Raw genomic sequence first — 16,607 nt, 5'->3', positions numbered from 1 at the left:
AAAAAAAAAAAAAAAAAAAAAGACAAACAAAATTAGCTGATTCAGCCGATTTTACTTTCAAGAACAAAGCAGGAACCTGATAGCTCAGTGATCATTATAGACGTATGGAACTTAGTACTGTTGTAATGTTCAGGGTGGTTTGTTAGTAAAACTAAACTTCCTTGCTGAAATCTTCAGGTTGGGGTCTGCTACTTGTTCTTCATAGGAAAATTTGTCTACATAACTTTGTAAAGCTTACTATTCCAAAATGGCTAAACATTTTGCATTGCAGCAAAGTGTTCATTCAGCTACTCATTCAAGAAATGTTGAGGACAGCCAATGTAAGAAATATGTTTTTCGCAGTGTAAGCTTTTCAGCCCTCTACTACTTAAAATGGGGTCCAAAGACTGAAGATTCGTTGTTAGACACAAAAACTCTCAGACACTTGCCCTCCCTCTAACTAAAGAACTGAAATCTATAACCTAACAAGATCCCCAGGCGATTTATGGGGACATTGTTCATGAAGCACTCCTCCAACCTGTCTAGCTTGAAGTTGTCAATAAATATTTGTTAGAATGGAGTCACTTTCCATCTGTGTACTTCATATTTTTCAAAATCCCTTAATACAACTTTACTTCTACATGTTCCAATGCTGATATATCTAAGGTCATTCACTGCGTTACATGTAATGACGGACCCACAGGACAATCAACATTAAGAGAACAGCCAGTGACCAAGCATATAAAAAAACCTCACAGCAGATCTGAACTTGGCCTTGCTCTTAGCTCAGTCTTAACCAATTAGACTCCTAAGAATGAGAATCTAGGTTGAAATTTTCTATTCATTTTGTTCTCCCATTTAAAACCTCTGAACTGGTTGAGAAATTTCCGTAACTTGCATCCATGTATTAAACTTGGTAAAACATATTCCTTAATAAATTGTTAAGACACCTTTGCAGTTTAATATATTTAAAACTAAATTCAACCCCACAAGCAGCTCCTTCTGTTCTTGAAGAATTTATATGATAGTAGTCTACAGCCTTGCTCCAGCCAGACACTTGAAGTTGTTCAGGAGCCTGCCCCATCTTGTTCCACATCTAATCATTTTGATTCTGTTACTTCTAACTTCTAAATACCTCTACATTTTGTCCCATTGTACTACCTAATTCTCTCCACCATCATCTTTGGCTGGGATTAGAACTCTCACTTCCCCACTAGTCTACCTGTCTCTAGGCTTGTCTTACCCTTGGATGTGTAGGGCTGCCAATGGTCTTTTTCCTGAAATGAACAGAGGAAAGGGTTTCTTGGGCTGTTTAAAATCTGTCCGTAGTTTCCCATTGTTCTAACTCCAAATCCCAGTTCCTCAACAGGGTCTTCAATCATCAAACATTCCTCTCAATTTAAAAATCTCCATTCTATTACTGGATCCTCTGAAAGGCCTTCCCTGATTTTTCCACTTACCAAGCAAGGTGAGGTTCCTACCACTAATCTTCACTGCAACCTCAGCTTTCCCTGTCACAGCAGATGATCGGTAATCACAGATAGAGCAATCCAAAATGTGAAAGTATATGCTGACACAATGCTTAATTGAATATAAATGTTAACTGGCAAAATTATATCCAAGCATACAACTGTGTTTCGCAGTTTCATTGGGAACATCTGTTTGATATACTGTACTATGTTTATAAAATTATTTTTCATCTGCATGATTCCAACATACATACACACTCACAGACAATCCTGGAGATTAAACCCAGAGCTTCTGCACTAAGCTACATTTCCACACTTTTTTTTTTCTTTCTTTTTTTTTTTTTTTTTTGTGGAGACAGGTTCTCCCTAAGTTGCCAATGCTTGGCTCAAACTTTTTGATACTCCTGCCTTAGCTTTCCAGAGTGCTGGGATTACAGGTATGTGTCACCACACCTAGCTACAAGTTATATTTTTAAAGTTTGTTTTACCACAGTTATAGAGCCTAAATATATTAAGCGAATATATGGCAAATGACTAGAGGTTCCTATCAAAATGGAATACAGGTTGGCTTCCAACTAGCCATTTCAAAGACTAATGCTTAAGGCAGATGTCCAGGTAAGGACATGAGAATCCTAATAGTACTGAGAAGTGAGTTATGGTAAGCCTTGACTTTCTGCAGCATAGTTTGTTTTCAAGTATATAACTTGGCACTAAGAAGAATGAAACAGGTCTTATACAGATCTAGAAGAATGACTGATATATTTTTACTCATCAAACACATATGAGCAATGTTCCAAGGACCATTCTAGGCCTTTGAGAGGTATCAATAAGCTATAAGGCGGTGTGTACACTGAAACTCAAAAAAGCATTTATATATGTGTGCACAGTGTTCTGTATGTATGGGCAAATAAAGATCCTGATCACTGTACAGCATTTGATTTTCTTTCAATAAATTTAACCTGCTTTGGTAATTTTAAAAAGATGAATTTTAAAATAACTGAACTGTTTACAATTTTGAAAGTCTCAACTGAATATTAGCTTTTAAGCTCAATTTATATAAAACATTAGTTTTAATCCTTAAAATATATCTACTATAATTATCAGTTAGGAAGAAAAGACTATTTGGGCTTTACAGAAACTATACAGAGGATCAGGCAGTATGTGAGAACCCAACAGCCTTTGTATTACTAAGAATGAGTGATTTTGTAATTTTGAATATACTGTAATTTTGATAACACAAATATGTAAAACAGGGCCAGGGATTTAATTTAGTGGTGACTCCACCTGCCTTGCAAGTGCAAGATCCTGAGTTCAATCCCTGATTTAAAAAAAAAAAAAAAAAATCTAAAACAGTGAATGACAAGCACCATGGTATATACAGTAACTGCAGACTGTCCAGTCACTGAGGAGCAAACAAATTCTGTCCATTATAAGACATACACAAATAGCTACTAAACACAACAGTGAAGAATATTCAATGATACTGGAAAATGTTTTGATGTATGGCTTTTATTCCTTTTGCAATGCTGGGATTGAATCCAGGGATTCATGCACATTAGGCAAGTGCTATACCACTGAGCTCCACCTCCAGCCCAAATTCTTTTTTAAATCATAATAGCACAGTACTACTTTCCACATACATCACAATCTCTGCACAGTAACACCGTATCTTTTGTACTTTCTATATTTTTTGCCCTCAGTATTTGAAATGAATAAAAGCAAAAGACTCACATTTCTAAAGTTCTGCTGCTTTCTAAATTGTACCATTCAGCATTTAGCATGCTAACATGCTACAACATATGCTCAAAAATTTTGAAAGTACATAACCCCTGAAATGTCCATTAACATCATAAAGAGTAAAGTTCTTTAAATTTTTTTAAAAAGAAATACTGATGGTGAGTGATTTGCCCACATCAAAGAGAAGTTAAGGCACCAAGCAATGTGTCTCAAAAGACTATTCATCTCTTTACTTGCCTTTAAGTTTTCAACCTTTTCTTCAAATGACTTGAAAGTCGGGGAGTTTCTAAGGAGAGAAAAAAAAGGAACGGTAAAATTACAAACATTGAAAACTCCCAACAATTGTGTTAACATTAGTTGACTAAATTCCTCTTCACTGTCACTGTCAACCAGCAAAAGAACTGTTATTTGTATATATGCAAATATTTATAATGTAAGACTGTCCACTTCTGAGATACTATTTCTATAAAACTGCATTTGAATTCATGAAGACAGCCTCAGATATAAGTTACAGAACAGTCAAGTACCTAGGTGAGGAGAGTGAAGAAAGCCAAGTAAAACCTCGATTCTGCCTCTTCCCCAAACAACTTGTTATTGTACAAGAGAATGACACTATTAGATCAGTTTACTTTTGGCTATGGTGCTATGCTCTAGAACTCTTGTTTAGAGTCACATCTTACCTGGCAGAATTCAGGCATAAACCCAAACCTAGTTGAGATAAGCAGACCATCAGCAGTTCCATTACAGGGATCCCAGCTCCTAAAGGACAGCATCGTGGACAGGGAAAGAGGCCACAGGGATGCCTGTACTTGGCTCTGCTACTTCACAAGCTTCCCTGGCTGACAGAAACAGTGCTCTGAGCCCACAGAAGCTTCACAACTGCCTTCAAATCCATGCACAATAAGGATGCTCACAGGGCTTTTGACATACACAGGTTCCCCATGTTCTTAGCCTATCCTCGTGGTTTTGAATATCCTTTCTACTGCTAAGATGAAAAAGACAAAGAAGGAAATGTGGGGCTTCCTCTTCCCCCAGTGGTGACGGCTAAACACCATAAGCCAGTGGTTCCCAAAGTGCATCTCCCAGACCATCTGTATCATTTGTTAGTAATGTAAATTCTCAAGTCCTACCCCAGCTCTACAGAATCAGAAACACTAGGGGTGGGCTCAGCAAGCAGTTTAACAAGCGCTCCAGGTGATTCCAATGCATGCTGAAGTCTAAGCCAAGCACTTATCATTAACAACCCTCTGTCTGGGGAGGCTGGGTGAAGTAATAACATGTATCACTTGCCAAGTGCTCACTGCTAAAACCACAGGTGGGTTCAAATGTCACAGTGTGATAAGGGAAGCAAAAATGTGAAGGGTGAAAGAAATGGGGACTGCAGTTAGGGCTCATGCAGACAAAAGAAGTGAACTACCTGTATCCACCAAAAGGTTTAATTAGGGAGCAGTGTTAACTTTCCACTGCAACACTTCAGATATGAAAGTTTTTATAAAGTAAGACTAATTCTTGTATTAAAATTCACAAACATTTAATGCATCTCTTGTACCCAGGCCAACCTTGTAAGAGTAAATGAAATTAGGATATTATTCTTTTTGTTGTTGTTGTTTCATTTTGTTTTTAATGGAATGTGCTGAATGTCTATAATTTTGTTCAGATGACTGCAGAACCTGGAAAAGCTGTTGCTGCTATCAATGTATAACATACTATTATTAGTCTTTTTATATAAATATAAATATAAATATACATATATATATAAATTGAATTTTGGGATATAACATACTTATTAGTCTTTTTATATAAATATAAATATAAATATACATATATATATAAATTGAATTTTGGGAAACTTTAACGGTGCTGCCAACTTCAGAAAAAGTCATCCCAATTTACTGTGTTGAGTTGGCATTGTATAGAAATGGACAGTCATATTGGTATAGAAATGTTAATTTATTTTTATTTTTTCTTCCATGTGTACAGGGGTAACACATCGTGCTAAATATGTAAGGTCATATCTACGTGGGTTTGATTACAGAAACTAATAAAGTATTCTCTAAATAATGAAAAAAATAATAAGATAAGACTATAAGAGAGAGAAGCAATTTAAATATGTTAGGGGACCATTTTCATCTCCAGAATTAAGGATTATTTTAATGTTACATCATTGCCTTTTCTCTTTTACTTTTCTTTTTAGTTTTACTTTAGGATTCCCTATTTTTAATGTTCACACAGAGATTTCTTTAACTGAAATACCGAATAGTTTCTTTGGTGTGAAAACTATAATAGTACACAGGATCCTAATGAGATAATTAATAATGTGAAATAGGAAGTAAAGGGCTAAAGGTGTAAGGAAAGTGGGAAGGGTGGGGGAAAGGGAATAAGGGAGAGGAAAAAAATATGAGAAACTGAAAAAATGGAAATAAAGTATTTGTAAATGGGGAGGGGAGGAGGGGGTGAAGGGAGGGCAGGGACAAGGGGAAAAAATGAGAATCAAGACCTATTATGTAAAGGTACAGAATCCCAATGATGAATGTAACTGTATTGCATACCTAGATTGTACCAATAAACTCAATAAAAAGAAAAAAAATGGAAAAAAAAGAGTAAATGAAACGATATACTATCAAACACCATTTGTTTAGAGTAGAATGCTAGATAAACAGTTCAGTTAAATATGTCAACAAAGCACAAGCCTAAGACCAACTACATTTTGTAGATATATACTTTACCTCATAGCAGGCATGCTAATTGAATGTTGAATGGATCGTATACTTAAGAGGCAGCATTAAAAAGAGATAGAAATGACGTTAGTATAGAGTGATGATTCAACATAGAAAAAGCCAACAAAACCACTTTCTACAAATTATCCTTTTGGCACCAGGGAGAATTATCTTACTTTTCAAAGTAAAGGAGATCACAGTTTTACAATGTGATTTACCTTTGCTCATGAGCCAAATCCCAATCCCTATTACAGCTAATAATACAACCATACGTTTTTAAAGCATTTGAAAACTGGAACAGTTCACTTGGATCTGTATATCACATTGAGGTCAGAAGTTAAATTATTTACCCAGGGTCAATGTATAATCAAGAATGGAAATTGGGTCTTTGTACTCCTAAGTCAGTGTTCACCACCTCCCCTCAAAAAAATCACACTCAACACACACACACACACAGGGAGAGGGAGAGAGGGAGGGAGGGGGGAGGGGGGGGAGAGAGAGAGAGAGAGACAGACAGACAGACAGACAGACAGACAGCAGCAGGCCCCTGCAGTCATCACTGTCTCTGTATTGGTTTCCAGGCTGGAACAGATAAGCTTCGAAATCAATCACCCATTTGACAGCTTTAAGTGATTTTAAAATTACATGTTACTCCTTAGCAGCAGTAACAGTATGTATTTTGAACTTCCTTATACACTTCATCCCAATTAAACTAAATGCTCTTAAAAGGCTACACAAGTAACATTTGGCCCTTGGCCTTACTAAATCCATCTTCTACTCAAGGACAAGGCAGTTCACTGACTGTTCAAGTTCCAGGCTGTCTTAACTATCTCCCACAGGAGGAGACCACCTCGTGAGCTTAGAGCATAACATTACAACATTCTTGATACTGTTACTATTCACTTAACATTTTGATTACTGGCACAGCTCTTTTTGGTAAATAATCTTCCCTGTGAGTAAAGTGGATGGTTCAAGGTATACGTTCTCAATTATATTTAAATACTTTGTCTGTTCATGTTTTACTTTTCTTAAAGATTCAGTTATTACCAATGGTAATGTGTTCTGACTATAGCTCCTCAAATCTAGTTTTGTATTAATATGTAGTAATACAGTATGGTCTTGATATGTACCAAAATCTGCTGGCAGTTTGGGGAATCAATAAAGTATTTGGACATCTCCGGACTTGTTATCTTAAATAATAAGAACAGATCCATGTAACTCAGCATCCTCTATTCTACAATGGTGACTGATACCTTGGGGAAAGGATTATATTCTAGGAGGAATTTGCTAGTTTTCTTCATAAGAAGTGTATTGGTCCCATATATGAAAGACAAAGATGAAAGAAACATGTTGCTAAATTTGAAACTAGAGCTCCAATCATCACCTGTCCTTCATCAAACCCTTCTAAAAGCCCTGCCCAGAACAGTTAAACCACCATAAACCACCACCTGCCATGAATCCCACTTTAACAGGTCAGTGGAGCGCCATCTAACCTCATGGCGATCTACAGATTGTCTGGGCTGTTGGGGGCTGGGAGGTCTGATTAAATTCTTATTCCAGGTTATAATCAGGGTGCCATGCTTGGTGGCTCAGCTAGCATAGGCACTTAGGTTAGAAAAATCACATGGACTGAAGTGTTCATGAGAATTTCTGAAACCAGGTGGAAGCTGCAAGAAGGCAAAGGGAGCTGGTTCCCCCAAAGACTCAAACGTAAGCAGACATAGGCTGAGGAACTTAGGAAGACATGACCATGGAAGGAGAGGAACAAGTTGGCTGGTTCCCTTGGTTTCTACACACTGCCTCAATGCCTACCACCTTTCCAGTTGGCAGGTTGCCTTCAAAGAGGCATCCTTTCCACTCCTCGGATTACAAAGAACTTTCTATCTGTACAGCATATTTTCTTTTCAAGCTGAGCTAACACATTAACTTTTCTGCTCATAACCAAAGGAGTCTCCACTGGTACATTCATGTTTGGTAGAAACTACCAAATTCTGGCAAAAGGAGCTAAGTAATGGCCAAATTTGATAAAGTGCTTGTTCATAACCTCTACAAGTTGAATTCAACAGAATCAACAAAAGGAGCACATAAGCGGTTAAAGTAAGTTCAAATTTCAGAAACTCACAGTTAATTCTACTCCCTGTTCCGACTCCCCATCTAAAGAGCCATCTTCTTCCCATGACTGGCAGTTGGGTTCTCCGCCCTTTCGCAGGCTGCATGCTGACTAAACACACTTCAGCAAAAATGTGTGAGGAAAACCAAGGGAGTGACCAGAGTGAGATCTATTTTGTGAAAATTACTGAGCTGAATTTGAGCTTGAGTACTCTTCTATTTCACAATAAAAAGACGGAAGTACACTCGTTAAACAGAATGAAATCAACAGAGATTTTAACTCAAGGATTCTTTGCTTTTGAGATTGATATTTTAGTAGGAAAGCCAAGGAACACAAACCCATTTCAGTTCTGTACAGGTGTATGATCCTCTCTACGATCCATATTTAGATGGAATTCAGTTTTGGTGGAGGTTAGTCTGGAATTAACTTGGGAGGCCACTGTTTCATTTCCAGGTGCTCTACAGAAAGTTACACAAAGCTTCAACTTGCCTCGACTTCATATCAAATCTCTAATTTCAATCAAGGTTAAATACCATAGGAAAAATTCAAAAGCAAAAACCTATCTTACTACTGGGCCAGAATTATCTCTAACAGGAGGTGAGGATCAGTTAGCATCTACAAAACAAAATTTGTTCAAAATTTTCCACTTTGCTTTGTAACCTTCAAATATATTACTCTAATTAAAACAGAAATAAAAAAACAGTCTTTTGCAGGGTGTGGTGATGCACACCCATAATCCTAGAACTTTGGAGGTAGAGGAGGCAGGAAGATTCGCTGTGGGTTCAGAGCCAGCCTGGGCTGCACAGTGAATTCAAGATCAGTCTCAAGTACATAGCAAGACCGTCTCTCAAAACACCAGGAAAAAAAGAAAGAAGGAAAAAAGAAAAGAAAAGCAAGCTGAGTTCCTTAAGAAATACAGAAAAAATGGCAGGGCCATCTAATACTAATGCTTCTCAATTTCATATTCACTCTTACTTTGAAAAAAAATATTGTTAAAATCTGAACTGATCCTAAGATTTTCCTGGTTTCTTACACAGTTATTTGATCTTTGTATCACTAGTAGGGGAGAGGTGAAAGAAGCAGGTAATAAGTGGAAGAAGAGTTAATGGGTCATTTGTTGGAATACTTCTGCATTCCAGGCACACTTGTAAGAGCAGTTGGTGTGTAATTACACCATTTTGTTCTCGAAACAATCTCTTGATGTAGGCAGTAGAAGAGTACCTGCTGGGCAATGTCTGAGGGACACCGTTTCAAACTGTCCTTGTTCTGGGGAGGCACAGGAAAGACTGCCAGCGCTCAAACTAGGGTGTGCTGAGTTTGAATCCAACCATCAGCTACTAACCTTTCCTCTGCAACCTTGCGGATTCCCTTCAACTGCACTAGCCAGGCAGGAACAACAGCATCTAATTCCAGAGCTGCTAGATATACTTTTGTCATAATAACCATTATTATAACAGATGACTTTAGTTAAAACATCTACTTTGTATTAGATTTTCTCTCTCAAAACTTTCGTATTTCATTCCACCGCCTGCCTCACAGGCGCAAGGTCCCGAGTTTGATCCCTGGTACAAAACAAATAAATAAAAACCTTTCATATTTCAGTTGTCAGCCCCACCCCTGCAGTCTAGACCAGTGCTTGACACACAGCTAGCACCCAGTAAGTCCTTCTGAATGAAGGAATGATGAATAAACTGTTACCTAAACTGGAAAATATCAATACGAAAGGTAGAAAATTATAATTTTTAAAATTCAAATCAAAAGATAATGTCTTTCTGAGAAAAAGACATTTCTTTTCCCACTAAATAGAAATTTTCCAGAAAAAGCAATGGCCTCGAATATTTTTAATAAACCTAAAAACAAAGAAAAATATCTAGAGGTACACATGAAAAAACAGTAATTTTAAAAAGAAATTTCTTTTGGAAATAAAGACAAAATGAATTAGCACTTTCTCAAATCTACCACAAACAGAAATGAGACTACCTTTATTACAGTATTGTGTTAATAAAAATTTATGTTTCATGGTGGCACAGACTGAAATGGGAAAGTTCTTTTAAAGTCTCTCTCAAAATGGTAAGCACATAAGTCAATGTTTACCAAATATATGTTAAAAAGTAAATAAGCACCAGTGAAAATGCACACACCTCTGAGGTGGGGCCGGCTGTCCCCAGAGGGCCCCTCGGGTCCTTCTCATGACCCTGTCTCCTCTGCAGCTCAGCTCTGCTGAGACCTCATTCCAGGGCACTGGAGACAGGTACTCAGGTACTCAGATTCTCAGTCTTCCTCCTGCCCACCCCTCCCACTGTCCATCTCTCTCTCTGCTTCCCCCCTCCTCTCCCTCCACTTCCTCCCATCAAGGAGTAATTATCACAAATACCTAAGCTCAAGTGATAATGCCGGCTATGCAAAACAAAACTTGTTGCTAAATCTAATGGCTAGTACATTTCTCCTTCTGTATCTATATAATTACCTCTCAGTGAAATCACTGGCCTAAGTTTTGCCCGCTAAGATGGACCTGAAGCAGTTAACAGGATTCCCCAGCAGTTTCAGAGCAGCTGGCAAAAGGACCCCACCCACACACCAGCATCTATCCATTCGGTGAGGGGCCTTGCTGCTGGGACAGAGTAATGGGCTCAAGGTCAGCTCCCTTTCCTCCGACAGTTGTTGGCAGAACAGGGCCAGCATTTGCCTCTGTGACCCACATGGTCTAAAAGATGTGCTTTTCTTTATACATCTGAACACATGAAATCAGATTAAGAGGTTTTACTCAACTTTTGATCTGTAAGAATTACAAAGTTTAAGAGAATCTTATTTCTCTCATTTTCAAATGTTAAGACTTTATTGATATATTATGGTCATTAAAAAGTCTAAAAACAGTTGAGAATCTCAACTATATTTTTTAAATAAATGAAAAAAGCAATTTGAATGAGAAAACAACAAAACTGTTTCCGATGAGTTAGTAAGACTGAGTATTGAGCCATATCTAGTTACATCTAACATTTTTATGTTTTGTATTTATATCACACCTAACATTGTTTTATAACTGAGCAATTACAGGCTCTTTCATTCTTAATGTATCCCAAGTCCCTTCCTCCTTTCCCCAGCCATTCCAAAAATTTTAAGCCCTACCCCCAAAAAAGCCACATCTGCTTTATAACCACCACCTCAGGACCTGTCAAAGGATACTCTCAGATTAGCAGAATACTGTATGTGACCGAATGCTCATTCAGCTGCCTACAGCATTTTGGAATTAAGATACACAATCACCTATCACTGGTTATTTGCTTTTTTAAAAAACATAATTTTAGCTTTAAATAGTTAACATTTAAGATTTCATGCATCCTTATGATTTACTCCAACTTCTAGGGCTGGGGTCACCAAGCCCAGAGGTGCAAGGATCTGCTTGCCTACTGAAGGAGGCAGATAGCTAGATCACAGCAAGTGACTGCTTGAAAAGACAACCTGCATTTGCCGGACAGAGAGGGAGACTCATTAACCTCCTGCTCACACTCTGAAGATCTCCTTCCCCTTTCCAGCACCTACCTGCATGTTAGAGCCTGTATGGCAGAGTTTTGACTCAGCATCCCAAGGACTCCTTCTAGAAGGCATGGTCTGAGCTGACATCTTTTTAATGTACTTTGTGTACTGGCCTAGTATACTTTTTCCTTTTGCAAACCATGAAATGGCCTTGTGTGTACAGTTGAAGACTACAATTAGTGTAAAGAAATAATAAAATAGTAAAAACTAAGAGGTAGTAAAACAAATACTGAAAAGTACAGAGTAACAGTAAATTTTCTAATGTCAATTTCATCATACACAAAACGTATAGTTACCCATGTAAGAGAGAAGACTTACTACCAAGAGGCAGTACATATGCAGCCTATTATAACTGCATAATGAAACCCAGGTGAAAGAATTTCAACATCCTTACAAAAGCACCAAAGGAACAAAACCATCAAAAAACAAACAAACAAAGTTAGACATTAAAAGGGAGGAATTCTGCATGCCATGGTAAAGCTGCTTCTTTTAAAAAAGAAAAGAAAAGAAACGTAAAAATCATTTCCATATACCTTGAACCATGGTGTCAAATTCTTCTTTTAATTTATCCATTACTCATGGTATACAAGAAGCCTTTCCTTGAAATTAAAAATGCACTAGAGGGCCGCGCCTGCCTCGCAAGCTCAAGGTCCTGAGTTTAATCCCCAGTACAAAAAAAAGAAAAAGCACTATAGGGAAAAGATACTCCAGATGCAAGGGGAGTACTGGATGCAGTGGACAAACACGACCATCCGACATCGCATAATCATCTAAAGCTCAGCACACTTGTTTCACACAACTGCTAAGCCGCAGTGGTGGGCAGAACCCTCCTTACCTAAAGGAATGCGAAAAGGCCTGCAATCTGTAAGAAGCCAGAGTAAGCGTTAAAAAACAAAGGAAGTTCTGATAAATCGAAAACAATTAAACAACCTACTCTTTAAAAGTCACATGTTTTACCTGGCCCTAAAATGATACACCATTCAGGCAGGAGAAAGAGAAGCAAAAGCACCTAACAGATATGTACGTACATACACAAAGAGAGTTCGAAGAAGCTGCAGTTATTACATTACACTTTGAATGATATTCCAAATATAATGAGCAAGGAATTTAGCTATTATGGTACAAATTATGTTAAAACCAAACCTAGCTAACTAAAGTTCTGGTTGTAGAATCTACTTTCCCCATGAATACAAAACACAAAAGTCATGCAATCTGAGCTTTTTTTTTTTTTTAACCACAAATTTTGCATGCCAACAAAAGCACAGCTGATTTAAACCACACTTGTCATTTTCAGCACTATTCTAATCCACACAGGTGGAGGGAGGCACAAAAGCACTATGAAGTGGTTTTATCAAAAGGACAAGGAAAAATCTGCAAACTAATCTAAAATACAAATGGAAAACAAAAAAGCAACAGCTCAAAATTAAGATTTAGGCCTAAGCATGAATGTCCGTACAGCTTACAGGTTGGTACAAATCAGTGCACAAATAAGCATGTTGTAATCACACCAAGGAATAAGGATGTCAAGTATACACAGAAAGTGAAGCCAGGTCTTCATTCAAGCGTGCACATCAATGCTCCTGTACTTATCACCAGAAAGACACCAGGCTTGCCCACAATCACAAATTTCCCACCACCAGGGACATACTTACCCAGGATGATCAGAAGCACTAAAAAGACACAAAAGTTTTGCAACCACAATTTTTCAACAACCTAAATGGATTCAGAAGACGACCATTTTTGATGTTAGAATGCTATGCCTAGAGGGATCTGGGTAAGAATTTCAGATCCTGGATTGAAGGATCCTCAATCCAACAGGGCATCCAGTGTACCCCTGGCCAGCACAAGGAAACAAAAGAACCACACAATGTTTGAATACGCCTCACCCACTTAACAAGCAAAGAAAACACAGACATACTTTACGTCTTCCAGCTTTTTGGTGATGACAGAGCCAACAGATGAAAAGGCCGCTGAAGCCTTCTGTCCAGCCTGAGATAAGGTTTCAGAGGTCTTCCTGTATCTGTATTCAATTAGAAGTGAATAGAAAAAAGTCAGCTAATTTTTTTTACTTTTTATAATATCATTTTTTTTTTTAAGTTCAGTGGTTACCACCTGTTTGAGAACTCTTTAAAATATTTTGCTGGAGTGTAGTAGCACATGACTTTAATGCCAGCACTGGATAGGCTGAGGCAGGAGGATTGAGTTCAAGCCCAGCCTGAGGAAATTGGCAAGACCTGGTCTCAAAATGAAAAATAAAAAAGTGATGGGGATATAGCTTAATGTTTACATCTGTTGAGTTCAATCCCCTGCACTACATGAATTAATCAATCAATCATTGGTTTCAAGAACCTCAAAAACCCTTCATAACCACCAAAGCAGCAACCATCACATAATCTTAGACTGAACTACACATAATCTTCTGCAGTGCCCTAGTCTAGATGGAAAGACAGAGGCCCATAAAGGCAACGCCAAAGAAATCAGAGTTAAGAGCTTAAAAAACAGTCGTGGAACAAAAAAATGAAAATGAACCAGGCATGGTGGTACACACCTTTCATCTTAGGTACTTGGAAAGCAAGGCAAGAGGATCCTAAGTTTGATGCTAGCATGAGCAACTCAGTGAGACCTGGTCGCAACTAACTGCTTGCACCTATTTTTTTTTTAAGAGAGAATGCTTGCCTTATACATGTGAGCCCCTGGTTTCAGTCCCCAGTGCTGGACAGGGGGGAGCCAGTGTCTGAAAGAAATTCCTCCTCTTCTTCTTTTCTTTTCCACATAACCAAAATAAAAATTAAGTTTTGCCTGTCTGTAGAGATACCACATAAGGACCCACTGGACTCTCAAGAGAATATGTTTAAGGTACAGTACTTAAAATGACTGGGGAATATCTGCTCTTACAGAACAGTATAAATTAGCAATATTCCTTTCCCAGATGCCCAGAGATAGAGAAAAAATTATGATGACCACAAAAATAATGAGGAACATACCAGAAAAGGCCACCATCCCTGACTATGGAAATGGATGGTCAGGCCTTTTTGTCCCAAGATCAAATACCAGGAGCAAACACAGCTCATGATAATACAGTCAAAGATCTACTTTCTGAATGTTTTCCCAGTGTTAGCTAGCATTAACATGGGTAGGGAACAGGCCCAGATGGAATGCAGTCAGCCTCACTGTTGATGGCTAAGATGCAAACAACTCCTCAGCTCCTTGACTCAGTAGCTGGGCTCTACACAAAACACAGAACATGGTCTGATGCTAGAACCTTGCTCCTTGTGCCAGGAAACAAAACTGCATTGTACTCATGCTGCATCACCACTTGTGCAACTGAAAAGATAAAAAGATTAAGGGACTTGCCTCTGTTTTGAGGACACATGAGACTGTTACCTGAAAATCGTATGATATGTATTGAGACACCTGTAGTCCCAGCACTGAGGAGGCTTAGGCAAGAGGATCACAAGTTTGAAACCAGCCTGGGCTACAGTGAATTCAAGGCCAGCTTGCAATACATAGCAAGATCCTTCCTCAAGCAACAAAACAAAAAGATTGGCTCTACATTTTCAGAAAGTCTGTGACCTCAACACGTCACTTATCTGAGCCCATTTACTCACTTAGGGCTCCCTTGTCTTCAATTTTACTGGGGGGTTATGCTGAGGACTAAATGACACAGTCCCCTCCCTAATGTGTTGCGGATGTATTCCAAGACCACTGTGGGTGCCTGTGACTGCAGATCTTATCAAATCCTATAGAAAGCGGTTTTCTCTTACATGGCCACTAAGTGACTGAAGGTAGGTAACACATATAGCCTGAAAACACTAGACAAAAGTGCAGTTCATGCCCCCAGCTGGATGTAGGGGAATCACAAAGATTAATCGAGCTACACAACATGGCATGCAATTTTAAACTTTTGAATTATTTACTTCTAAGAAAAGCTGCAGAAGTGTTCTCATCCCTTCTATCTCCCCCTCCCCAGAGAAAATGTGCAAAACTGTCCTTCACATTGTCTAGAAAATGTGCAACTGAGGGAACATACGCGGACGTGGCTGTCACATCCTGCCACCCTTTGGCAATATTCTGCTTTAGCTCCTGAAGTGACCCGATCCCAAGTTTCCGCTTGATCTCTGCCAGATGCTTCTCTTTTGCTGCTAACACTTGAGACAGAGTTTGGATTTCTTCTTCCACCTATGAGGAAGGGATGTGTGGCAGAAATATGGCAAGGTTTTTAGAGCAAGGCAATACTCAAAGTTGTAGTCATTTAAAACATTTTTTAAAATTTATGTCTCTTTACAAATGTAGTATCACTAAAAAAACCCTGTTACACACTCATCCTTCCTACAGAGCTATTCTCTTCTCTCCCATGACAGCACTTTACATCCTGTGAGTTGTCCTTGGCCTTCTCTCTCCTCTGTCTCCCTATACTTCCTTACTCAGTTATCTCATGGAAGTTTGGGGCTTGAATCTGTTACACGACGAGTAATTCTCAAATCTGAATATTCCTGTTTCCTGACTTCGGATCTAACCTTCCAGAGAGACATTTTTACTCTACGTGAATACTCACTAAACTGATACTTCTATACTAAATCAAAATAATCTCCACCCCCACAACACCAAAACATGCACAACGATCCCAAACCAAAATCTGACCTTTATGAGCGTTTCATAAATTTAGACTCAATGTTGTCAGTCCCAGCTTCTGTCAAGGCCATCACAGTAATAAATTAAACTGCCTCAGCCGCAGAGCCCTGCAGAGGTCCTGGTGGGCCCTGACCCAAGGACAGCCACCCATGGAAGCCACAGAGCAGTGACTGCCTGGTGTAAAGGGTGCTCCATTAATCCTCCTCTCTCATCCAGGAGCCTGGGTTGAGAAACTGAAGTAACACTGGGAGAAGCTGAAAGGACTTAGAGAACAAAGCCTTTAGGTATAACTGGGCTCCAGTGAGGCTGAGCTGTGGAGGTCAAAACTGGGAGCAGGAGCCGGGGATTAGCTCAGTGGTGCTGCCACCTGCCTTGGGAGCACAATGTCCAGAGTTCCATCCCCAGTACAATAAAAAAAAAAAAAAAAAA

The 16,607-nt window shown here is 38.7% G+C and overlaps 1 protein-coding gene across 7 annotated transcripts in view; it reads right to left on the bottom strand.

Annotated features, from left to right (window-relative positions):
- Tpd52 (tumor protein D52) overlaps positions 1-16,607 on the bottom strand; it is a 49,133-nt gene that overhangs the window by 1,319 nt on the left and 31,207 nt on the right. For 2 of the 7 annotated variants that reach the window (XM_010636241.3, XM_010636237.3), the window contains exons 3-7: positions 15,577-15,725; positions 13,465-13,566; positions 12,382-12,408; positions 5,912-5,953; positions 3,423-3,471 (exon numbers count right to left, since the gene is read on the bottom strand). In XM_010636241.3, coding sequence (XP_010634543.1) covers positions 3,423-3,471; positions 5,912-5,953; positions 12,382-12,408; positions 13,465-13,566; positions 15,577-15,725 — 369 coding nt within the window. Of the gene's footprint in view, positions 1-1,222; positions 1,257-3,422; positions 3,472-5,907; positions 5,954-12,381; positions 12,409-13,464; positions 13,567-15,576; positions 15,726-16,607 lie in introns of those variants that run through there. The other 5 variants (XM_010636240.3, XM_010636242.3, XM_010636238.3 and 2 more) reach the window with 5 other exon arrangements.

This window comes from Fukomys damarensis, unplaced genomic scaffold (genome assembly GCF_012274545.1).
Source record: "Fukomys damarensis isolate Sample0158 unplaced genomic scaffold, DMR_v1.0_HiC HiC_scaffold_5, whole genome shotgun sequence".
Classification (NCBI taxonomy): Eukaryota; Metazoa; Chordata; class Mammalia; order Rodentia; family Bathyergidae; genus Fukomys; species Fukomys damarensis.
Note: the sequence above shows the minus strand (reverse complement) of the source record. Positions and strands in the feature narration are given on the sequence as shown.